Source organism: Sceloporus occidentalis, unplaced genomic scaffold (genome assembly GCF_023333645.1).
Source record: "Sceloporus occidentalis isolate IW3139 unplaced genomic scaffold, rSceOcc1.0.p SCAF_103, whole genome shotgun sequence".
Taxonomy (NCBI): Eukaryota; Metazoa; Chordata; class Lepidosauria; order Squamata; family Phrynosomatidae; genus Sceloporus; species Sceloporus occidentalis.
This window is the reverse complement of record NW_028317083.1, coordinates 2,219,021-2,245,406: the sequence shown is the minus strand read 5'-3', so window position 1 is coordinate 2,245,406 and position 26,386 is coordinate 2,219,021. Positions and strand designations below refer to the sequence as shown.

The following is a 26,386-nucleotide window of genomic DNA, read 5'->3' as shown; positions in this document are numbered from 1 at the left end:
AACAAGCAATTTACCATAAATACCACAAAAAAAAGCCAGAATAAAAATAGTTATTTTCCTTTAAGTGCTCTTGTCGGTAAATAACTTTCAGTTTTACTATGTTTTGCAGTGCAATGAATTATTTCCATTTTCTAATAAATACTCAACGAATGAGGTTGTCATATTAATATATTTTAAGTCATTCTTACACTTACAACCTGATGAGGTTTCATACATCGAATTGTGTAGTTTTAACTCACTGCAGGAAAATACAAACCTTCAACCTAAAAATGTATTCAATTAAGTGGAAAGTTTGAACAGCCCATTTGATTTTTTTTCTAAAAATGTAAAGAAAATGTACCAATAACTTTATAATAAAATGTTTTTTTCTTACCTTTTCTCTTCTTTAAACCTTAAACTGAGCAAATGCAACATTAAACTAACAATGGAATATATTTTCTTTTACCAATAATGTTAACATGTTTTCAGCTCGTCACTAGCATACCTGGGAAATTTCAAGGGCAGGAAACCTGGAGGTCTCTAGGGGTGTGGCTTTGTGAAGGGGTGGGGTAGCTATACATGTGGGTGGGGCTAGCTCCAGACAGCCTTTAGTGGGTGGGACTAGGTAGAAAGTGGAGGATGGAGTGACTCCGGCCAAATGACGCTCACCTGTCTGGAAAAAGTAGAGACTTGGAGGAAGGACTTCACCCGGAGACTCCGGGTCAAACCCAAGAGCGTTCCCAGGTATGGTCATTAGTTGTATCTGAGTCTACAAGTTATATACAAACTGAGAATACTTGTGGGCCAGTATGGCCACCTTAATTAGCTCAGGCTCCAATACCAAGCTAGAGGCCAGGAGAAGGCTGGCCCAGTCTGACATTGACTACTTTGGACCAGTTAAATTTGGAACAAATTTACAATTTTCGCCAACTTTATAAAGCCCACTCACTGGCTTTCTTGGGTTTATTCAGTTGTCAGGAGAGATTTCAGGAGAATTTGTTCCGAAGAAAGGCACTTCAAACACCTCACGATTTTGCTCAGTTCTGAGACAATTAATGCAGCAACAAAGACCTCTCACAAAACCAGGCAGAAATCGCAAGCGGACATCATGGTACAGAGAAGTTTCATAAAACTTGCCTGCATCATGATGTCATGAGAACACGTGTGAGCACATGAGACACAAATGAAACGCTAATGAGAATATTTTTCACTTTATTTTCCATGGGGCGTACTTTCTGCCATGGTTTACAGTTTAAAAACACACACAAATAGCAGGTTACGCATTTAGCAAAAACAAAAACTAACAAGTATTCTGTTTCAAAGGTTGTAGTTTGTTTTCTCTGTCTCTGTTTCTTTATAGTTTTGATATTTGGTGCTTCCTCTGGTGGGGGATGAAAATAAGATTTGATAGAGTGCTTCCTCTGGTGGTGGAGCTGATCAGATACCATCATGCATGCACAAACTTTGGTCAAGTATTGCGATGACTTACAACGTTAACATTTGCTTCAAGTGCAAACAATTACATTGTACGATTGAAACACAGATGTGACCGATTAGAATGTAAAAGGACAGCATTCTATGTTCTATTCTATATATATATAGTATATCACTAAACGAACATTTTTCTTTCTACGTTATTGCTACTTTTTGTGGAAACCCTTTGTTGGCATGGAAAGCAAAGGTCAGACTTTTTCATCACACAAAACTAATATGCTAGTTTGACCCCATTTTTTTACTTCTCATCTTCTGGAGTAGTGGTTTTGTAAGAGGAAGAGATAGCCATACACGGGGCAGGGCTAGATGAGCATTTGGACACCAGGGCTGCCTGGGGCTAGCCCTAAGCGGGCTGGGGTTAGAAGGGCAAGTGGGCTCAGAGTGTTCCTGGTCAAACACAGCTTCTTTGCCCTATGAAAAGAAAAAAAGTGACCCGGAGACCCAGGGACGCAGCATTTCACCAGGAGACTGCCTTTGCAGTATAAGTAAATCAATTTCTTAAACTACCTACTACTTATCATCATTGTAATTTCTTTGGATAATTAATTTTGGCAGAAGGTGGAATGGCAAGTCACCAATTAGTTTTCTAATCAACAAAGAGCGACGTAACAAAAGAGGAGAGAGAACCTATTGGGGTGGAATTATCGTGTGGATCCAGAAAACATGAACTTACAATGACTGCTCCCATGGTTTATACTTCCCACTGGGATTATTTATCGTGTACAATTTTAGAATTTAGGGAAAAGTGAAAGATCCCTTTAAAGACGGCGCTGATAATAATTGACGATATGCTCATGCAAGCTATTGGTAATCAGCATATCTTGTTCCTCCGCTGTATCAGAGACAGGAAATGATACGCAGTTGATAGCAAAGATAATTTTTTTCTTTTTTAATTGAATTCTCATTAATTGCAAGAGTGACAGAAGTGTTTTCTCAGTGGAAGGTAAGGAAGTTTTTCCTTTTGAACTCGTTTCTGAATTAAAAACCGTAGATTCATTTGATAATTGAATCTTTGGTAATGAAGATCGTTCAGATTAGATTTTCTTTCGAATAATTGTAGAATATTTAATACAAAACCATAACATCAGTTTGTAAGCACTCTCTTTAACCAAATTTATTATGTAATGATTGAAACATTTTACTTTGTTTTAAGTTGGAGTGGCGGTTTACTGCCCCCTGCATTCCCACCAATGAAGGCATATTAACCCCTTAATGATGAAGCCCGTACATGTACAGGCTCAAAATGCATTGTTTTCAATGGGTTTAGGGACCGCCCATTGTCCTTAAGGGGTTAAAGTACTCACTTTTAGGAGAAGCTGCAGTTTCAGAGGACCCGTCTCCTCTGTAGGCCTGTTTTCGCACCACTTTCGACTGCTTCAAGCAACCAATAAGTGGCAGAAGAGTGCTCTGGAGGAAAATGCATAGAAGGGATATGCAAATGTGTTTGTATTAATGTTTTAATTTGTGCAAAATTCATATATTCGAAGCAAAATATATGTCTTTCAGCAGGGGCTTTACCATACTGAAAACCCATCAGCACTGTTACATGGAAAGGGTTTCCCTTCCGGCAGTGTCAGCACCGATGGTTCCCTTACTGCTGATCCCAGACGGTTTGATCAGGAAAGCGGGGCTGCACCACTTCACACTGCATGTCCTCCTCTGCGACTCACAAAATCAGCACACCCGTGCCATATTAAATAAATAAAAGAATAAATTGAAGGTTCTCAGGATAAATAGTCCTTAGGGGTATATGTCCTTTCATGCTCCTCTCCCCTACCTCATGTTAATGGGATAAGGGTTAAATTATCAAAATCGTGCACCTGCCCCCCTTTCTGTCCCTCTCCAGTGCAGTGGCGCCTCCAGGTTTCATATTTAGGGGGGGCACATGGGGGGCCAGGGACCAAAGTAGGGGGGCCAATTATAAAACGGTACATATACACTATATATATATATATATATATATATATATATATACACACACACACGTTAGACGTGCATTTTTAACTACATAATATGCACTTATCTCTTTGAAGTAAAGACCGTGATTAAAATATGATTTCAAAATAACAGCTAAAGTGACAGTTATTTTTCATTCTTTAATATTAGCCCCTGCTGACAATATATATAAATATTAGACCCTGCTGCAGATATATAGAAATATTACATCCTGCTTCCGATATATATTAATATTAACCCCTGCTGCGGATATATATTAATATTAGCCCCTGCTGCGGATACATACTTATATTATACCCTGCTGCCGATATACATAGAAATTATACCCTGCTGCCAACATATATTAATATTAGCCCCTACTGCCGATATATAGTATTAGTCCCTGCAGCCAATATATATAAATATTAGCCCCTGCAGCCAATATTTATTGATAATAGGCCCTGCAGCCAATATATATTAATATTAGCCCCTGTTGCCGATATATATAAACATTAGTCCCAGCTTCCGATATATATTAATATTAGCCCCTGCAGCCAATATATTTGCCACACTGACTGCAGATCAGGGGAAGACAGTGAGAGTCAGTGCAGTGTTCTCTCCTTCTGACTGCACCGTGACATTGAGAGGTCCTCTCCCCTGTAATCATCCCCAGAGTCCCTTTGTCCCCTCATTCACTAAACCATAGCGTTCTTTTACTTACACCCTGTAGTTCAGGTATAGATCAAATAAACAACACATGGAAACAGCACATGCAACTGAATGAGATTAAAAAAAAACTTGTATTTGCAGGTATACATAAATAATGTATGGAAACATAGCATTGCAGGTATAAACCAACAGGACACACAAACCCAGCATTGCAGGTATATATCAACTGGAAATCACATGTACACTCAGCACTGAAGGTATAGATCAAATAAACAACACATGGAAACAGCACTCCAGGTATTGATCAACTGAATAAGACATACAAATCCTATATTTGCAGGTAAGCATTAATAATGTATGGAAATATAGCCGATACAGATGAACAGAATGACACAAAACCCAGCTTTGCAGATATAAATCAATTGGAAATTACATATAAACTCTGCATTAAAGGTATAGATAAAACCCCCTAAATTACAGGCATAGATCACTGGTCACACACCCCAAAGCCAACCCTGGTGTCCACACTGCCCACATAGAACCTGACCAGCACCTAAGTTACACATTATGTCAACTTTGTCCCCAAACAGCTGAACGTACGCCGTTTTTGTCCCATAAAGACCTCTCCCTCCCAATCTATCCTATCTACCCCCTCTCCCTCCCAATCTATCCTATCTACCCCCTCTCCCTCCCTATCTACCACATCTGCCCCCTCTCCCTCCCTATCTACCACATCTGCCTCCCAACCTATCCTATGTACCCCCCTCTCCCTCCCAATCTATCCTATGTACCTCCCTCTCCCTCCCAATCTATCCTATGTACCCCCCTCTCCCTCCCAATCTACCCTATCTACCCCCTCTCCCTCCCAATCAATCCTAACTATCCCCTCTCCCTCCCAATGTATCCCATCCACCCCCATCTCCCTCCCAATCTACCCCCTCTCCCTCCCAATCTATCCTATCTACCCCCTCTCCCTCCCAATCTATCCTTATCTACCCCTTCTCACTTCTTATCTACCTCTTCTGACTCTCTAACCCCCTCCTAACTTTCTAACCCCCCCTTTGAAGTTCACTTACCTTGGGCTTGCCCAGCGGTGAGATCGCGAGGTCTCTGTGTCCCTGGTTCTGCCGGCTTCACTGCTGGGCGCCGGATATGACGACATATACCGGCGCTCGGCTTGAAATGCCGGCACTGCGAACCAGGAAGAGGCCTCGCGGTCGCGGAGAAGAGTGAGAGGCGCCGAACGGTTGCTGAAAACTTATTCCTCAGCAACCGCTCGGCGCCTCTCACTCTCTCCTCCGGGTCTATTAAAAAAAAAAAAAAAGCCGGCGTTTCAATTGGGGGGGGCACACCGGGGGGCACAGCATGATGTAGGGGGGGCCATGGCCCCCTCTGGCCCCCCCCTGCCGACGCCACTGCTCCAGTGGGATGGAGGGAGTCGTCCCCTCCACCCTGCGGTCCTTACTACTGGGCACCAGGATGTTTCTCCATGTATTATAGCAAAATGAACTCTTTTGAATTCTGCAAATACTTATATGTGCAGCACTGAAATTTGTTTTATGTATTTCAGCATATTGAATGAAAATAAAGTTATATATGATGAACCGCCGTCTGCCGGTGCTTGTAATCGTGGTAGTTTACCTGATACAGGAAACAGGTGAGTGGAGTTTTAATTAATCAAAGTGACCTTCAATTATGCATTTGCCCCTTTTCTCACCCCCCTCCCATTTGGTAGATATGCTTTTATTTTTTTTACTTATGAAGTATTTTAATATCCATTCAGTAAACTGTCCCTTTAGTCCTCGCAGGGCCGGCCCAAGGCAAAATGCCGCCTGGGGCGAATTTTAAAATGCCGCCCCCCCCCCTTATCTACCCTTCCTCTCCCTCCGTCCCCCCACCTTGTACTTACCTTTCAGCAGTCCTGCGGCGAGTCTCCCTGTTCGGTCTCGGTGCCGGCTTGTAATGCTGTGCGCCGGAAATCTTCCGGCACTCAGCATTACAAGCCGGCACCGAGACCGAACAGGGAGACTCGCCGCAGAGGAGAGAGAGAGGGGCGCCGAGCGGGTACTGGTAAGCGAAAACCACTCGGCGCCCCTTTCTCTCTTTCGCTTTTTTAAAAAAAAAAAAGGGCTTGGGGCGGCAAAGTGCCGCCCCTTCAAAAGTGCCGCCTGGAGCGGTTGCCCCACTTGGCTCCATTGTCGGGCCGGCCCTGAGTCCTCGTCTCAAGAACTCACTGAGAGGATGGGTCTCTAATGCATAAGTAGCAGCTCTCATCTTTATACGCCTTTATACACCTTGTCGGGGGTACTAATGTAGACCAAGAAGTAGGAGATCTCATTTCTCGTGCTTTTCCATTTACGTTTTCAGTTTCTTAGGAAGCCAGAAGGTAAAAAAGGTTAAATGCTGAGGACATAGTCTTCACCTGTAGATGATGGTATAATCTACCCTCACTAAAGGAAGCGGGCCGTTACCCAGACTCACTACTTCAGCTGAACTTCCTTTATGAATTGCGTCACTCTAAGTCACTTGTCCCACCTGAATAGTCACTACTATCTACAAAAAAAGTATATATTAAACCTCTTACATGCATAACATGATATCTGCCATTATCATACCTGGGAGGTTATGATGGCGGGGCCGAACTAGCCATGTGTAAGTGTGGGGCTAGCCCCTGACAGCCTCATCGACCCGGAAAAAGAAGAAAACCGACCTGGAGACCCAGAGAAGCAGCGCTTCACCCCGAGACTCTGGGTCAGACCTGGAGAGCTGCCCAGTATGATGACTATTCGTCCCCGTCGGACAGCTCTTCTACTTTGATGGACATTGATTTACTTCTATATCATATCCATATAGCTAACACAGAACACAATCCGGACTGTGTTGTCGATTATGTATTCAAGATGCACTGCACATGGTCCAAAGGATCGTATACTGGAGATGGACCTTTCTTCCTGCTTATCAACAGGTAACTTTTTATAGGAAAAAAATAACTTTAATATATTATTTATTCAAAAATATAACATTGTTAAGACTAATTAATTAAATGAGTCTATCCCAGAAATGGTGGCTGCTGACAAAAGCCAGTTTGAGCAAAACTTTGAACAGTAGAATGTCCGGGGGCTCCTCTATGCACATGGAGCCCCCAAAGTTACATGAAAGTAGGGTTCACGGGCAGAATAATTGTTAATAAAAAATAATCTTCATTACCCATCAAAATAAAAGGACACCTCCGCTGAGAAGAGGTCCAGTGTGGAAAAGAGGAATAAGCAGAAGCTCGCCAGGTGTGCTTCTGTTTAGATTTCTGTTTTAATGTTAGGGAATTTAACCCCTAAACCCATTGGTCCCTAAACCCATTGAAAACAATGCATTTTGAGCCCGTACATATACGGGCTTTGTCATTAAGGGGGTAAACTATATGCTTATATTTCATGGCATATTTACATCATTTTTGGGGGGGTTTTGATACATAATTTTAATTGATATCAGTTGACTTATTTTAATGTTGCAAATATTTTTTTATTTTTTTTTTCAGCTCTGGAACATTGTATTCGTGTAACTTCTCTATTAGACGTGATGCAGAGAATTCATATAACTGCACTACATTGATATTAGACGGATTTAGCATATTACAAGAATATACAATGCAACCGCAATCACCAAATGGTATCGACGGAAGCGATATATTTGAGATATTTCATTTTATACCTTCCGATAACAGTTAGTATTACCTTTTCTGTATGGATCCCATTAACTTCCAAATATCTGGACTTTAAATGTGGAACTATCACCTCTGCTGATTCCTCGTTAATATATATTTCTAAAATGTCTTACTCAATGCCCCTCTTAATAGAGAACATAAAATGTAATATAATGTAATTTACACGAAAATATTCAAGGAATAAATAAAAGACCACAAAATAGCTAGAAGTAAATAGGAGACAGAGGAGAATCGATAATAATGTTTGAATATATAAATGTGTTAAAGAAAGTACAGGAGGGAAATATATTTTTAAGGGGATGGTGGTGGATAAGTGGAACAGCCTCCCATCAGTAGTGGTAGAGGCTAATACAAATAGGGAAATTAAACAAGCATGGGATAGACATGAGGCTATCTTTAGGTCCAGACTGGCCATCTGGTATTTGCCTGGTGGGCTGGATATGTCCGGCCGCATGCTAGGTGACCATTAAAGGTTAGCGTGCCGTCGCGCATATCCGGCCGCACTTACGTCATCAGACGGCGGCTGACCCATCATCGGCAGTCCAGCCCTTACTGGTCTAAGATGAGTCCAAGGACTGATTAAGGTCTGAGTCTTTACAGCAGGAACAACAGACAGACTAGATGGGTTTTATCTGCCATCAAATTCTATGTTTCTTTGTTTCAGTGAAATGTCTAAAACTGGAGGTTTTTGGTGATTTTTTGTGTCTGGGTGCATTGTTCACTTGGCGCCCTCTAATGGCCAGCCCTGGCATCACTGCCCCATGACAATTAAAATGTCATTAAGGTAAAGTGTTGCAACCAAATGACGTTTAAAACATATATTCTATTTTATTTATATGGGTTCTATTGCAGAGCGATGTCTGGAATTCTGACATTTGTTCAGAATTATTGTGTAGGCAACCAAAAAAAAAAAAAAAGAAAGTGGGATCTTTTATAATATTTTGTTTTATGTGGTCTTTCATGTGAAGAGAGGACTTTGATCTATGCATAGGTAATTGAGTTATTAATCCAGACTTCAGTGGTTCCCCTGCAAATAGCTTGATTTTATCAGTAATAACAATAATAACTAATAATTATATATAATCATACCCAAAAACATTCTAGCTGATGAGCTGATCCAGAGAGATATTAACTCTTTAATAATCCGCCATAAAGATCCCATTGTAGTGTTTCCCTAATGGTGGTAATCAAATGGTTCTAATAAATGCCTTTATGAAGGCCAGTAATTGTAAGATGATAAAGATTTTCAGGATTAAAAAAAAAGATTTTCTATGAAATCCTAGACTGGAATAAAAATTAAAAGATTTGGAGTGAAATATTCTATATTGCATTGCATGGTGGTTTTTATATTTTTTTTTTATGTTTAGATTTATTTGTCCGGAAATTAAGAAAAAACAGACCTCTTATTAGTTGATGAGCACACATCCGGGGCCCATGGGCAAAAAACATAGCATTTTCTGTGTGTGTATATATATATATATATATATATATATATATATATATATATATATATATATATAAATGTGCGTATCATTTCGTTCTTGTCTCTTCTAGTAAAAACAAACCCACCTTTTGACCTTCTCTACAATTTCTCGGACAATAAATATAATATAACATGGAGTGTGGATGTGGAACTTACACATTCCCTTAAAGAACATTTGGAATATGAAATTGAAATCAAGAAAGAAAATTCAGCCTGGGCGGTAACTTCTTTTTATCTTTTGTTTTTATTTTTTTTCTCTAAGTCAATATTTTAGCTTTTCTATGATCTTTCATTTACAAATAACAAAACTATAGACGTGGATTCACGGGAATCTGAATGATCATATTCCAGATATCATTCCCAATAATAAGTCTTCCACCTATATTATTTTTCATATTATATGGACATTAATGCATATGATAGCTGAGTGTCACCTTCCAATTAACACTTTTTCTTCCATGGAAGCGCATGGTGGGATTCAGCAGATTTGTCCTCTTTTCCTGCCCGTTAGATGTTTGTCCTTCAGGAGATGTGTTTGACCCAACACTTTAAACTCCAGCAGCCAACTACAACACTGATTTGCGAGATCCCCTCTCAACATGCACAGAAAGCGCTCCTTTTTCAGTAATGTACATGTTTATCATGTTGCAGAATGCAAAGCGCAAACAGGTCAGATATGATACATACGTGGAGATTGAGATGTCAGAGCTGGAGAGGGACACGGAATATGTTGTCCATCTGCGATGTAAGACAACTGAAGCCGTCAGTGAGCTTTATATTAGCAATTGGAGTGAGTGGAGCTCAGAGCTTCGCTTTCATACTATAACACAAGGTATGTGATATTATTTTTAAATTGTATGCACCCTCTCAGTGCCCTGTGGAGTGTTCCTATACAAAACTCTCTGCTGCCTATCCTATGAATGGTTAAAATCCTCTACTGCATTTGCCTCTACCACTTCTGATGAGACTCTGTTCCATTTATCTACCACCCCCTCAGTAAAGTAAAACTTCCTTACATTACACTCTACAAGGGGATAGTATGACTTCTTTTGAAGCCATTTTTGTTCTAGTGTAAAACCTCCTTTAGTGAGATATTTTTTCTTTTTTTGGGGGTAGGTGGTGGTATTTTTGTTTCTTTTTCTTCCATTAAATGTTATGGGAAATACTTTCTGTATTACAGATAAATCGAACTCGTAAGTCTTTGGTTTTTTTAAACTAAATTAGCTGTATTAATCGGGCAGAATCAGCCACTTTCCTCCTGCTGACCTCAGCAGGCAGTTTAACCTGGATGGTTTGTGTGTCATGACATCATGAGCAGTCATGTGACAAATGTTACAACGTCTGATGCAAACAAGAACTTAAACTCTGGAATATGTTACTTTTTCACCAAATTTTGGAGGTCGGGGACAATTTTTGCCAGTTTTATTGTTAAATACTTATTTTCGTCTACTAATAACTTTCTCTTTCCAACTGCAACCGTTCTCTGAGTAAGAAGCCGGCGCGAGTCAATACATAGTGTTCCCGCTGGCCGCAGTGATCTGCACACTCATCGTGTTGTATGTCTTCTTCAACTTTCATATGTCTTCCAGGTAAGGAGTACACAGTGGCCTTCTTTTCCTAGGTGCCATTATCACTTAATTGCCTAATAATTTACAGCATATTAATGTATTCTTCTTGTTTCCAATCACATTGAAGGGTAAAAGTATTATTCACGAGGGAAATCCCGACAGCGGCTAAATTCTTTCAACCGCTTTATAAAGAATACAATGGAAACTTCCAGGTAAGTGTTGTACATTTATTTGTCATCTACATACCTTCCAATGGTCCCTTTTGAAAAGGGCCAGTCCCTATTTTAGGCCCAAACCCTGTCCCTTTTTTTCATCGCCTGATATCATCTTTTCTAGAATGTTTGCTGGGTATGAGTGTTTGCTGGGTGTGAGTGTTTGTTGGATAGGGGTGTTTGCTGGGTTTGAGTGTTTGCTGGATAGGAAGTGTTTTCTGGGTATGAGTGTTTGCTGGATAGGAGTGTTTGCTGGGTATGAGTGCTTGCTGCATAGGAGTGATTGTTGGGTATGAGTGTTTGCTGGGTATGAGTGTTTGCTGGGTATGAGTGTGCTCTTCAGCCAAAAAAAAGCATGTAAATTAAAATGTGTAAATACAATATATAGTCCTTCTAAATGCCTTACTTGCTTACATACATAGCTGTCAGAGAAAAGTCTTGGTAAAGCCCTGACTCTTAGCCATGGCGATGGGTGTGGGAGCGCGACTTTCATGTTCAGCTGCAACTCTTCCTTGGCAGTTCTTAGAAGCATCTGGGCTGCTGATCCAGATTTACCTTTTTGGGAAAAACCAAACGTTCTTTCTTTTTACGTCAAGAAATCTAAGCCCACTTTAGACTATGACCTGACCTTCATACAAACTCTAATCAGAATTTTAACCCATTGGTTACCTGTGTTTTTACAAGGATACTTTTATTCCAGGACTGGGCTAAACCTCGACTGAAACCCCTCTACAGTCCCAATGGTGGGAAATCACGAAGTGTCACAGATCTAGACTTCCCAAGTATGACTGTTTTATGCTTCCACAAAGAGGTCTTCTCAAACATTGATCTTGTTATGCCGTTATCATCAGAACACGTGACACAGGACATTTGTGACATGGAAGATTATTCCCAAACATTTAACCAAGACGATGTATCCTTTAATGATTCTTATCCTGCTATCCTCCAAGAACTTAATACTTATAGTTATCAAGAGAAAACAACATCGCACATGGATATTCTAAATTCATATATTTCTTACGATAAAGATAATTTCAGCGCAGGCCTTCATAGTGTCAGTGGGCTGGCGGGGGAGATCAGTAATGGGCCCACTACATAGTGGTGCTAAAGGGAGCCTGATCACCCAAAAGGGCTGCCGAGTCGCCCTAAACCAGAATACCCCAAGGAAAAACAAAACTGAAGTAGTTTCCGTAAATTCCTGCACCTTAATTCAGCCCGATTCTGTATTTCACATAGAAAAAGGCTGTTTTTTTTAATGGGTAACATTAAGACAGAAAAAAGGGAGTTAAAAAAGGTAACCCTGTCCGACATCTCCCGGGTTGGTTATGGATTTTAACTGACAGGGATGGCCCTTGGATTTTTGGAGCCCTGGGTCTCGAGATTTTGCAGAGCCCTTCGCTGACACAGATAATGGGTTAAATTATACACAAACTACAGAACCAAATATACATTACATTATGGTGATTCATAATGCATACATTATTCACAGATCTCTATCCTCTGGGCCATCGTGGGAGCATCCTTACCAAGTGTCCATCTCCAGAATGGACAGTCCCTCATTCCTCCCTTGAGTTTCATCTTTTATAGGAGCTCGGAAAGTTTCTTCTAAATGACCAAATGATTGTAACAGCGGAATCGGATGGCGCTATATAAATAAATTTAATGCACCTAATGGCATAAAAAATTTTCAATAGGTACCATAAAGACTCTCTTGAACCAAACCTTCCCCTCTCTGTCATTTCAAATACCAGCGGTATGACCATTGATGGTCCTATGAAGCTTTCCAGTGTATTGGACCTGGGATTCTATCAATGTTCATTACTTGGTTATTTCATGCATTCTGTAGCCTAGTTGTGCTTATATACTATTTGTTTCTTATTCCTCCTAAGCATTTTATCATATTGTTGCAACGTTAAAGGAATAGTATTTCTTTGCAATAAAAATGTATATAAGTGTAATGTATGATCTAGAAATAAACTTGTGATTACTGAGAATGAGAAGCCTGTGTAAGATTTGTCTGATTATCTGTGTTCAGGTTTTCTCTAAACCTCCTGGTGATAAGACCCATCTCACACGGGATTTATTTATCCCCCTAACCCACCAAGCACATTGTAACAGGCGTGGACTGACCACCTGGGGCTTTAAACATGTATGGTCAAATGTCTTCTGCATGTAAGACAAGACTAAGGACTGATAAAGATCTGAGTCTTTACATCAGGCAGGCAAGATGCCTCAATTGTTCTTGTCTGCCCTCAAATTCTCCATGATGTCTTAGAAAAAGAAGCCGCAGATTTACCTTTATTGCTGGATACATGCAGCTGCCTGTGTAGCGTGTAGCCGCGTGTATCGAGCTGGCAGCTACACGTATGTCATTGAGCAGCCTTAAAGTGGTTTTTTTTTCACCAAGTCTAGCCCAACAGAATAGAGGTAAATAGCTACTGAATATGTAGGAGACATGATGACCAAAGGGATAACATAATAATGGCCCGTGCTATCATAGTACGCTTTAAATAAAGCCCACATATATAAGTATGGTATGTGACAACAGTACAAATGGGTTAAATTCTACATAATTCAGCCAAGTTTCCTCTTACAATCAAGCGAAAGCTCGGGTTATAGTGAGTATTCTTTGTACAATATCACACTTCCAGTGTGCTAAAGTCACAAAACCCAGAAACGTGTTAACGCTGGTAACAACTGTACACACTGTTGCTGTGAATGTGCACGTTACTGAGCGTGTCCTTTAATTAAAAAGACAATATATCATCTTGTCAATTTTCCGATGGTCTGGTGCCACCTGCAGGACCTTAGTATCAAAAAAAGGGAAAGTAAAGGAAATCAATCACTAAACAAACTAAATGGCACAAGTATTTAACCCTATTTTGTGACCGGAGGCTTTAAAGGCGCTGTTCCACTTAGATAAAACAATTGAAAATGTAAAAATGAGGCAGAAGTTTACTTGCTTGAATAATTATTTATGTAAGGGCTCTGGGCGTTCGTCGGTACTAGGAACAAGGTTTCTAATCAAGTTTAGTTTAGTTAAGTAGGTGGAACTGCACCTTTAATGTCAGCTGCATGGCAGCCTTCTTAAATAATGTGCGTGCTGTTTTGATATGACACAAACATCTATAAAAGAATCTACCAATGTAAACATGATATCACATGCCCTCTATGAAATGTGATTAAATTAAATATCTTAGTTTCTTTTAAGGGATCGATCTGCTTAACAAAGCGTTGTTAATGTTTTGTGCTAGTGGAACAGCACCTTTCAACAGACTTCTTACAGATCTTTACTAACTCGGGTCTTAAATAGTCAACGTATCTGTGGTGTCCCCACATCACACAAAACTAAACAAAAATAACTTGAATTTGCGCGTACCGTCAACCACAGCGATCGGCGGTAACTTCCTGTATTTTGTCACATAACGTGGCGGGTCCTGGTATTTGTAAATAACATGCACTTACTACTCGGCAGGCAGAGGAAAAGCCGCCGGTATATATAAATAACAGATGCTTCTGAATAACAAGGTAGAGATGTGTTTATAATAAAACATTTTTGCTTTGCCGGCTGGAACGCCTTTATTTGTATAGTCTAATGCCAATGCTTCGCTGTGTCAGACACCTTTCTTCATTCCTCCTTTGAAGTGTAATCTTCATTCTTCTTATTTGTTCTACTACGTCTGCGGGAAGCCTATGCCAGACCTCCATGTGCCTACCAGGAAACGGTTCGAATGGCCAAAAAGGGACACTTTTGTTCTAGGGGGTGTGGTTGGAGGTGGGGTTGGGGTGGGGCTTCATCAAGACATTTCAGGTGACTTTCAGATTTATGTATTTATACATATAGGGCTGCAGAAGACAGCAATGCATTAATGTCCACCAAACGTTCTGGGGAGGAGAGAGGGATCTGGGTCCCAAAGAGGGACTGTCCTTGAAAAACAGGGACATTTGGGTGGCATGCACCTTGTATGCAAGGTACTTAGAAGATTGCACTTGCTTACATTACTCACTCAGACAGGGTCAGCCGTACAAACAGGGGAACTAGCCAGCTGCCTATGGCATAAGGTGGTGGGGGACGCCGCCAATGATTGTTTTTTTTGTATAGGAAAGAATTGCTGGAAACTTGGTTCTGCTTGGCTGCTAGAAACCCCAGGGCTGGCTAACAGAGGGGAACGCGTCATTATCAATAATTACAAAAGTTAATAGCGGATACCATCAGTCCCAGCTTCAAAGGGTCCAGTTAATCACCTAGATGCCTTGGGGTCAGGCGAGGACCGTCACCATCTGGCCCAGGGGGCAGGTAAAGCCAAGCAACCCCATCGGCCCCTTGGTCAGCCCCCACTATCATATGCACTGGCACACACACGCTCTCGTGCCTATACACACACTCTCACACTGCATACATGCACATTCATGCTCCCTGCTAACTGTCTCCCTTTCTCCTGCCTTCCACCACTCTGATCCATCCTCAACACTCCGCCTGGACTAATCTTCCTTTGTCATCGTTCCTCATCTCCCGCTCCTCTGTGCCAGTCGCTCCATTGTCTCCACGTACCCTCCAGAATCAAGTTCAAACTTCTGACCTTGACCTACAGAGCCCTTAGCAGCTCCGCACCCCTACATCTGAACCCTCTTACCCAAATGGAATTCCCTTCTCGGTTGGTAGAACTTTTTAGATCACTAAACGCTTACATCAGCGCAACCCCTGGTTAGACTCTTCTCTAAAATAAAATCCCGAGCACAGTTCGCTGGTGGCACGTGTGAGCGGACCAGGACCAGACACTACCTACGGAATCAAACCAAACCTAGAATAGGAGAAATACCGGATATCGGTGCTAAATACGACAGAATTGTGTAGTTTTATATTTAGGAATCGTATGAAATGATCCCTTATTCCTTTACTAGTATGTTATTGTTTCCATTTTGGAATTCCGAAATTACTCGAGGGACGATTTAGCCATAATCTGCACTTTAATGCAAGTAATAACTGAGGAGTCCCTTTACATTTTCATGCTCAGCCCCCATACGGATTTGCCTCTTTCCCCACCATGCAGGGGATGTGTTCAGCCGAACACGTCCTGACACGTGAAATACTTACCACCATTTAGCTCATAAAGCACTTCAGCATGCATACCTTCTGGAGGCTGCCTGGCGCATTAACCTGTCCCTTTAATACATGCATATGGGGCAGAGTGGGCTGGGCTACCATTAAGCTCCTCCCATTCGCCGCCTGCAACGTTTTTAGAGCACAGTTTGCCTTTTATAGAACCCCGAATGTGCATTAAGAAATTACTAAGCTAACCGTCCTTTCATTATTCATACATTTATGAATAAAACCTTTAAGTTTATGAATAAAAGTTTTCTTTAAGTTACATTTATAACTTTTTTATCTACACACAACTAATTTCATTTGTCATTTTTAAATCAGCAGACTAAGCAACTCCTACGTATGAAATAAATAATGAATAAGTAATGCACCCCTATATATTATATATAACAATATGCGTACTAAATAACTAAATAATAAATATATATATGAATATTTCCTGATTATACATTTATACATACATATTTATATATAAATGAAAATATATAACATTATATTATATAATTATAAAATTGTTACACTATATATTAAATATATGTATAAATTATTTTCAATCTGTGAATGGGTATGGTTTATTATATGGTTTATTACATGGATGTATGTATGCATACATAAAGTTATTATACAAGTTAATACAGCTATGTATATTTCAGGAATAAAATGAGCTTATATATGTATTGTGTGTGTGTTTAATAAATATATCTATGTATGTACAAATGTAAATATATGTATGTATGCAAATATGTATATATTTAACTGTGTATGTACAAATGTAAATATGTAGTGTGTGTGTGTGTGTGTGTACACACACGTATGCATCTATGCGTGTGAATGAATGTATATGTATGTACGTAGCACATTTGCACGGATAGCGTTCATTTTGTATTGTATGCACGGTGAGGCGCTCAGGTATGAGCCGGTGTCACGGGCAGGTACACCCCGCACCATCTTGCTGCGAAATGGAGGAAACAAACAAGGAAACGAAGACGCTTTTTCTGTGAATGAGGAGGAGGGGTGGGAGGGCGCGGGCGGCCTCTGGGAAACGAGCGTCCGGCTCAGCCAATTACCGGTCAGTGTGGGCGGGCTGACAGCGGCAAGCGCCTATGGCATGGTGCTCAGTTCGCCAAGCGGTCCCTCCCTCCACCACCACGAACATTGTTGTGGAGTGACGTCAGCGCCAGACGATGCAGGCGGCCATTACTGCTGGCTGTGTGATTCCCTGAAGCCACAGGAGAGGAGCCCATGGCCAGGACCACTAGCCAAGTGGTGAGATACCTGTTCGGTGTGGGGTTCGGTTATACGCTTAGGGGCAGGAGTGGGCCCAGGGGGACTGCGCAAGGGCAGAGAGGGAGGAGCCAAGTGCATTGGCTGAAGGCCTCTCCCCTCCTGAGCTGGGTGTAGTGCTGCTGGAGACAGTCACCCCATTTACCCCACTACCTACCCCTGATACCTACCCTGTCGCACACAGGCCTAGGGGTAACGGGGCAATAGAATGTGCGGGCAGCCTGCAGCGTGTGCAGCTTCTATTACTATAGCATGTGTGCAGCGTGGAAACACCCTTCAGCATAGGGCATCCTCATCTACTCAGTACCCTCTCCTTATGCTTCGTACCCCAACATAGGCTTTAATCAGTCCCCGACCTCGTCTTAAATTCGGGATCCATATGCCTGCCCCATGCATGCAAGCCCCTCACTGTATTAGCCCTCTACCACCTCTGCTGGGAAGCCGTAGAGCTTATCTACCACCCTCTCCGTAAAGTAAAGCTTCGTCCTCCAAGCTATACGTATAACGCATATCACAACTGCTTTACGATAGACATCCTTCATCACCCCTCCCTAAGCAGATATCCACGTCAATCTCCTGCCCGTGGATACGGGTGTACGTTAGGGGTTTTATTGGGGGGATCTGGGATAAACGTGCAAAAATAAAAAGTGCATTGTTGTTGGGTCTTCACCCCAAACCTTTGTATCTGATCCAGAGGACAGGGTGGAAAAAGTTCCTTGTGCCGGTAAAATGACAGGGTGTAGTCTGATGTCTTTCCTTCTGCAGATGCCACTTATTGTTTGTTTGTTTTTTATTGCGTGTGTTTTTTTCGGCTTAAAACTAAACAACAACATTCTAGTTCCTTTTCTGACGAGCGAAAACAGGAAGCTGCCGCGAGGGGTTAAACTCCGTGCCGAGTGGCCTGCGCCGCTTCGCCGTGTAGTTTGTGGAAGCCATTCATAAAGTGGCCGTCATTCACAGATCTCGCGCCGCCAGTCGTTTGCTTGGAACGAGCCGTGTTGTTGTTGTTGGCGTGTTTGCCGTTGGCTGCTCGTTGCTTGCACGGCTGCAGCGTGTGAGTGCTTGTGCGAGCGTGAGTGCGGATGTGGCATTCAGATGTCTCTTTTCTGACAGCCCCGGGAACGGCTCTTCTGTCCGGCTCGCCTCGGCGTCCCTGTGTTACTCCATCCTGGAAATGGTTACTGTCGCCTGTAACCCGCTGGCGTGCGGCGGGTTAAATATACAGAGTTTACGTTATTTTCCAATTCTTCAGAATTTCTTTCTTTCGCAAACAATATATTCTAATGTTGCCGTATTAACGGGGCTGCGCATGCACAGGGCTTTATTTCGTTAGCTGTAGCGCGGAAGTATTGGTTCGAGTCGTCATGTACGATTTCACAAACTAAATTTCTTTTTCTGTATTAGCCTCTACCACTTCTGCTGGGAGGCAGTTCTATTTATCCACCACCCTCTCAGTAAAGTAACACTCTGCTGATAGAACAGAATGTGTCGTGTGTTCACCTTGCTTTCTTGAGTGTATATTTCGACCCACTTGTTGCTTCCCAGGCTGTGCAGCGCTTAGAGGTTTCTGACGTCTCAGTTCCTAGCTAAGGATTATGGGAGTTGTAGTTCTAGGGACCGGTGGAAAGGCACCTGTTAAACTCTGTCCGGGGGGGGCTGTGATTTTGTATGTTGAATTGTACCCCTGATTAGAGCGCCGTGCGCTTTTACCCCTGCATTTAGAGAGACGGCTTATTATGTGTCGTTGCGCATCTAGTGCGTAATTGTTGATAAAATAACCCGTTTTATCTACTGGTGTTGGCTGTAGAAGGTTGGGTTTCCCGTCCGATGAGTGCAAGCGCTTTCCCCGACTGTCGGATCAGAAATATTTTCTTGCCTTAGAGATCCTGATAAGAAGATTACTGTAAAAGTAATGATTTATCAACTACACCAGAGCTGCTGGTAAAGTGACATCATTCACCGGGCTGCTGTGTTATGATGTCACGAGATGAGAAATGTTTTTTTACCGGAATTCTGATTGGGATCTGATGTGTTGGTACTTCTTGGGAAAGCGGGGGCTTTGCCGGGGCGTCAAACACCCACCTTATGGATATAATGGATATCATATTCCATGAACTCTTTTCTGACTCTTTTTAGTATACAAGCATATTATTTATTATTATTTTTAATATTATTATTAATATTTTCAGCAATTATTTATACAATGCCAACAATTTCTGCAGCGTTTCTTAACAATACATACAATCAAAGACAAATAGACTAAGACAATTAGATAAGGAGGGTCCCGCTCCCAATATATATATATATATATATATATATATATAATATCTATATATATATTATGAGTAATATTCTGCCACACTATAGATATATATATATATATATATATATATATATATATATATATATATAAAGTGTTATTACATGTCTATATATATTATATAATTCATCTAAATATACCATGCAATGCCGCTTGTAATTTGGCAATATCATTTACTTAACCACAGAAAAATGCCCAAGACGTTCTGTGAATCGGATCCGTTGAGCTCTTTCCTATAAATGTGTTTTATATTCTCTGAACGACTAAATTATCTGCAAACCAAACTCAAGCCGCTCCGGGATTATACATTAAAAGAACTTGTTTCTGGTGAAAAAGTTTCAAAAGGTATCTATTTTTCACAGCAAGCGTCGGCAAGATCATCGTTCCTTTTGGTTGCTATGGCGATAAGTCCGTTTTTCCAAACTTTGTACCCGATTTCACATTTTATACATAAACCTCCGTTGCGTCTGCTGCCGTTCTGTGCTCCTGTGTGTTTTATTCCCCCCCCCCCCCAGCGGTGCGTTGGGGGTAAAGGAGCAGAATATGTGACACGAGGAGGTTAAAGAAAACTACTATTTATATTATATGGAATAATCATCGATTGATCTGTAGACTTCGTTACCATAGGAACAGAGCAGATTATTATTTATTGATTTCTATAGAACATCGTATCCCGCAGCCCTATATATATAAGAGTATAATAATCCGTGCATCACAAGAGCTTACACTCTATCAGTTTCAATGTAACATCCATTAAGCTGTTTATTGCTGTGTATGTATATGTGATCTTTCACGTGATTGTATGTGTTCTATGTTATTATTTTATACATGTTTGGGTATATTTTGAATATAGTACGGTATATAGAATGAACTCGGTTTCTGAAGTTTCTGTGCCCTTACGGCTTGTGGGTGTTACGGGAGATACAGTTTGATGGCTTTTAATGGTATTTTGGTTCTTTGCATGTGTTCTCGAAACACGTTGTGTTATGCTGTACATCCTCGCTGCTAGCGCAATGTTTTCTTCTGTTTATTATTTTATTTTGCGTAGACGGCTTATATCATTTATTATTTTTCGCTATATGTATGTGGCATCCTCGCGGAGCGTTTCTGCTAGACGCGGATGAGTCATGAATCCCGGTGGAGTTGTTTAAAAAATGCTCATGTCTGTTCTGGATTTGCAGCTTCTTATGATTAAAGCCCGTCGTGTTCCGCACGCCGCGTGTCGGACTGCATGGGATGTGTGCGTCCCGGTAATGTTACATACGTTAGGGAGAGCTAGCTGTCAGTGTATGTATGTGTGTGCGCGCGTTGTGTATGAATGAATGTATATGTGTGTGTGTATTTTTTATATATATATATAAGCATTGTTTCCCTAGTGTTGTGTTGGTTTGGCATACTCCATGGACCAGTGTTCATGAAGCACCTTTATTAAAGCAGGAAAAGAATGAGCCGATATTCTTCGGTGGGATAGATATAGAATGAACTTCCTTGGAAGAAGTATTTTGCTGACATCCGTTGTCTCTTCGATCGTCCCCGCGGCAGTTGGACAGAATGTACTCCGGCTGTCAACTTCTGGTCACTTGAGACGAGGAATCCTCATAGCACCTCCTGCCCTGTTTGGTGTTATTCTGCGACACGCTGCCCTGCATGAACAAAGGTTAATTATGGGGGCTGCTGACACTTAGGAAATGATTGTAAGCAGTGTAGAGGTGATGTGCTAAAGGGGCTCTTTAAGTCGCTCATCTTTAAGTTGTTATCTTTTATTTTTTATTGCGGCAACAATTTACGTTGCGCTCCATAAAATACAAATAGACGGTCTGACAAAACTAGAACTGACAGGCAAAGCAATATGTTCGATCAAGCTTACAGGCTATAATGAATATATTGACCGACCTAACATTTCGGCTGGGAGGCAGTTCCACGTATCTACCACCCCTTCAGTGAAGTAACACATCCCTTACATGTTTTGGTTTGGGAAGAGCGTTTTATAGAGCGAAGTATATATCTGAATGAGTGCTTGTCGGTTATTTCCCGTGAAGTGCTACGCATAATTTGACGTGCTGCCTTAATTATTGTAGATTATATAGGTTTAACCCTTCGCTGCCTCCCAAGCAGTATGGCGAGTGGCAGGTTTTCGCAGATTACCACTTATTTCTAGACCAACCGTTTCTTGGTTTGGCAAGCGGAGCGCCGGTTATTTATTTATTTTGTTTTTTACGAGCTGCCGCTCTACAATGCAAAATCATTTGTATGCCACAAAAATAACACTTTCTTCCGCTTCCGAGAAGGCTCTGAAATCAAGCTTGGCTTAACGGTAAATGTTTAACTCCATCTACGTTTGAATTCCTCATTGTGAAAGCAGCGCAGCACAAACTGAAACGTCTCTGACTAGCGGGGTGTTTGTTTGAAGCCGGGCGGTTTGTTTCGTTAACTCCGTTTTCACCGCGAGTTTTATGAGAAGATTCTCCGTACAGAAATAGTTTAAAGAACTCAAGATACGCTTCTACATTGTAAGCTCCTTTGGGCCAGAGCCCTCCTTGCCTTTTTTTGCTTCTGTAAGTCAGATTTGTTATGTTATCCACTACTTGTTATGTCCTGTTTACCCGTTGTACAGCGCTACGGAATATGATGGCGCTATATAAAAGAACTAATAATTGCCCGAAAATGTAACGTCGGGGAAATAATATCCCTCGTATTCTGATTTCCTCTTGATATCGGGGTTTATTCACTAAAGGGATGGTTTTCAGGAGAGTTGTGTTTCAGCTTCTTGACTTCGAGTGTTATGAAGGACCATAACGTTCAGGTTTCTCCGGCAAGAAGGCTACGCTGGCCCTGCATAATGCATAGGTCAATGGGTGAAGGCGTCTCACTGATTGAAGTATACATGTGCAGGGCCAGCCGAGCTTTCCAGGTTCCCTTTCATAATATATAGTGACAATATATGAGACACGAGTCCCCAGAAAATGCTCACGATGACCCGCCGGTATCTTCCGAGGTCCTAAAGAGCCCCCATTGATGTTCTAGACATGATAGGATGCGTGTTTGAATTCTCCTTGTTTGTTTGGGGGGGTTGTTTTTATACCTAATGTACTTCATGGCATTGCACATGTCCCCTGATAAACCACAGCGGGGTGAAATAATGTCATAATGATTTAAGTCAGATTTCGTAGGTGGACATGTCTACGACGCCGGTGGCCGAAACTTTTGAGTCCTCGCTCCGCACACCCGCTCTGCAGTGAAACTCTGCAGTCCTTTTAAAGATACCGTCGGGGGTGGGGTGGGGGACACCATCAGTGTATTAAGTGTGACTTTTTATCTCATTCCCGTCACGCACGTTTCCTTTGGAAAACACACTTGCTTTCTCTAACCAAACTGACAAAAGAGCCGCAGTTGTTGTGCGAGCGAAGCGTCACCGCCGTCGTCTGTTCTGCAAAATAAACATTGCGTTTCCCAAACCCTGACGACATCAGACGGGCCGTTTGGTCAGGAAATACAACGTAAATCTACAGAAACAGGTGCTGCGTGTGTGTGTGAATGAGTGCGAGTGCGTGAGTGTAATGTGTCAATATATTATATCAAATACTTTTTAAGATAATATTTCTAAATCAATAACCGTTCCTTACAAAGCTATTAGATTGTAATTCTGTATAATGCTATGTCAGTCTGCTAGCTAACACGTATATGCTGAAAGGGTTAAGTCCATATCTCATATATATATATGTGTGTGTGTATATATATATATATATATATATATATATATATATATATATATATATATACATACATGTGTTTGTGTATGTATATTTTCCGATTAGTTTTGGTCTTAACGAGCTATCGCTGGGAACATGAAGCTCGTCCTGTATCCCAATATAACCAGTAGGTGTGATAAGCTGAGTGACTGGGAACTTGAGACCGCTAAGCCGCTGATCTGAGAGGGAAAACAGGAAGCTAGAAAGCGTGGATCGAATGATGAAAGGCCGTCGATTGATGCCTAGGAACAGTCTGAGTCCCTTATGAGAAAATAACTTCATTTCCCCTCTTCTATACCGATAATAATTTCCTTATAAATAACGAACGCTTGTAATTGGCTGTTCCGGCCGGCTCGTGGATTACTTAATACAGGTTATGCCATAAATAGGAGTCGCCCTTAATATACGACGACACATGCGGCAAATGCCACGAAATATATCTATTATTTACCCTCTAAAATAATAGAATTAGCACAGGCTCTGTGATTTTATCAAGCCTAAAACCGTGGGATTTACCAAAAATACATTTTGCAGAAGCCGAGCAAAAAGACTGTAAAGCTACATTTTTTATTAAAGTTTTATGCTAGAAATGATTGTTAAAAAACAAAGAATTTTTTTTGAACGTGTTTGAGCCTCAAACAATTGCATAACGAAATTTTTTTAAACAAAATGTACATTATATTTTTATTACTAGAAAATGCTCAATTGGGAACTTTACTAATCATTTAAAATGAATGTGTTTAAAAGAAAATACACAGATGTTTTATACCTTTTTACTGATTTGATGCCATTTTCCCCAAAATGAGTCTCCCTTGTTACAAGTGCATCATTTAGCCGCCGATATGACTAAATATTTCAACACAATATGTCGTTAATAAATAGTGGATTGTGTTCTTAGTAAGCGGGGTTTGAAGAGTGATGTGTAAAGCCATAGAATTAGATGCAGTTTGATAACAGAGGGGTTTTTTTCTTATTAAACATCTTTTTAGTACTAGTTATTTTTGTTCGCAGCCTTTCCTTTCATTCCAAGCACAGTCCGTCAAGTCGTGAAATCTTTGAAACTGATACCAACATTTTGATGCAAAAAAGTGAAATCTGCTGTGCTTGATACTACAATAGTCATTTTGTATTTCTGAAAACGGGATATATGTAGCACTGTGTTTTTTTTTTTTGATTTTTTTTTTTTATAAAATATACATTTTAATCGCTTTTTGCTTGTTTTTTTTGATAGCGATGTTGCTGTATTCCCACATTATGAAAAAGGACACAATCTTCTGATAAATTCAGCTCAGTGTTTGCTTCACAGCCTTTCGTCAAACTGAAGGAATTATTTACGATTTTCTGTATTATTTTGGCTTCTCTGGGGTTTTCGTTTTTAGCCTTCGTTTTGTCTCTTTTATTATCAGGCATGGCATGAGAAAAATATTGGTTACCATACGTTCTGTAGATTAAAAAATATAATAAATTCCTGATCTATTCCTGTTACATTTTATTAGAACAATCATCCAATTTACCGAATCAATACAACTCACCGAATAAAGGGTTTTTTATTATTATAATTATTATACTGAAAAGGTACGAAAAAATAAAAAAACTATGGTAAAGTTTTCTGTCAAAGCCTACAAACCATGAATGACATTGTAATCCTCTGAAGGCTTTCTTTATGTTTGAAATTTGATCGGAAAGTATGCTGCGGCTGGAATTTGACCTAAAAATTCTTTGTCCGTTCCCCTCTCAGGAATTTATTGATTCGGATTTTACCACCGTTCACAAATCCTGCAAATAATCTGCGTTAGATGATGGGTTTGGTGGATCGATCTGCTTTTCCCAATATTTATAAAGTTATAATGTTTATACAGCGTTCCTTGTTTTACGTGGAGTTTAATGGCAGATGAGATCCTTTCCCCCGTCTAGTCTGCCCCATGTGTCCCTATGTAAAGACCCAAACCTTAATCAGCCGTTGGTCTCGTCTTAGATTCAGGAGCCATAAGCCTGTCCCATGTATGTTTAAATTCCCCTGTCACTTCTTCTGGGAGGCAGTTCTACTTATCTACCACCCTCATTACTGTATAATTGGCAGCCTTTTACAGAACTGTTGAAATGGGACCTAGATTTGACAGAAATTTTGAGGCACCCACCATACATCGTGAAGAAGCTTTGGGCGATGCTCGGCGAGGTTCTTCATGGTCCGGTGGGAAGTGACTCGAGGTTTAATGGATACCTTGTACTGTTGTGCAGCGGAAGACACTCCGTTAGGAAGAGCTGGGGGTAAATTATTTAGCACGCTATAGGAAATCACATTACTATTCGTATATTTTATTTATGCGGCTCCAACCATTCTGCAGTTTCAACAGATTCCTGTAACGAATATAAGCGAGCAGATGGAGAAGTGGAAGTCCCTGACCACGCGTCCTTACAATGTAAAGGCAGCGATATTATTATAAGTTAGAGTAAAATGTACATTGCATTTATTCTGCCCCGTTGACTAGATAATGAATCGACGCCTGCAATACCTGGATTCTAACATTTTCTGAAGTAAGAACCCACTTGAAATGAGATCATAGATTCCCCGTCCCTCCCTGACCGACCGTGTGTCCGAGCTCTCCTCATTTCAAAATCCAGTCTTATTAGGCTGACAGCATACATAACAGCCGGTCAAATTTACTGTTAAACAGGCAATTTTTCCTTTTTTGTTTAATAGGAGGGGGGCAAAGGGTTAATAACTGTTTTTATTAAGTATTTTCCCCATACTCCATAGGGAATTTCAGATCCCATTGTACAGCGCTGCGGAATATGATGGTGCTATATAAAGCAATAAAAATGAATGCTATTAGGATTCATTTGATTTATTTTTTCATTTTTTTCTTTAGG

At 40.8% G+C, this 26,386-nt stretch overlaps 1 protein-coding gene across 1 annotated transcript in view; it reads left to right on the top strand.

Moving 5' to 3' along the window:
• The window catches only part of LOC149283530 (3-phosphoinositide-dependent protein kinase 1-like), a 35,957-nt gene that overhangs the window by 837 nt on the left and 8,734 nt on the right, over positions 1 to 26,386 (top strand). The window contains exons 2-8 of the mRNA XM_089497472.1: positions 6,931 to 7,042; positions 7,610 to 7,794; positions 9,350 to 9,498; positions 9,930 to 10,110; positions 10,459 to 10,471; positions 10,974 to 11,058; positions 11,759 to 12,112. Coding sequence (XP_089353598.1) covers positions 6,931 to 7,042; positions 7,610 to 7,794; positions 9,350 to 9,498; positions 9,930 to 10,110; positions 10,459 to 10,471; positions 10,974 to 11,058; positions 11,759 to 12,112 — 1,079 coding nt within the window. The remainder of the gene's footprint in view (positions 1 to 6,930; positions 7,043 to 7,609; positions 7,795 to 9,349; positions 9,499 to 9,929; positions 10,111 to 10,458; positions 10,472 to 10,973; positions 11,059 to 11,758; positions 12,113 to 26,386) is intronic.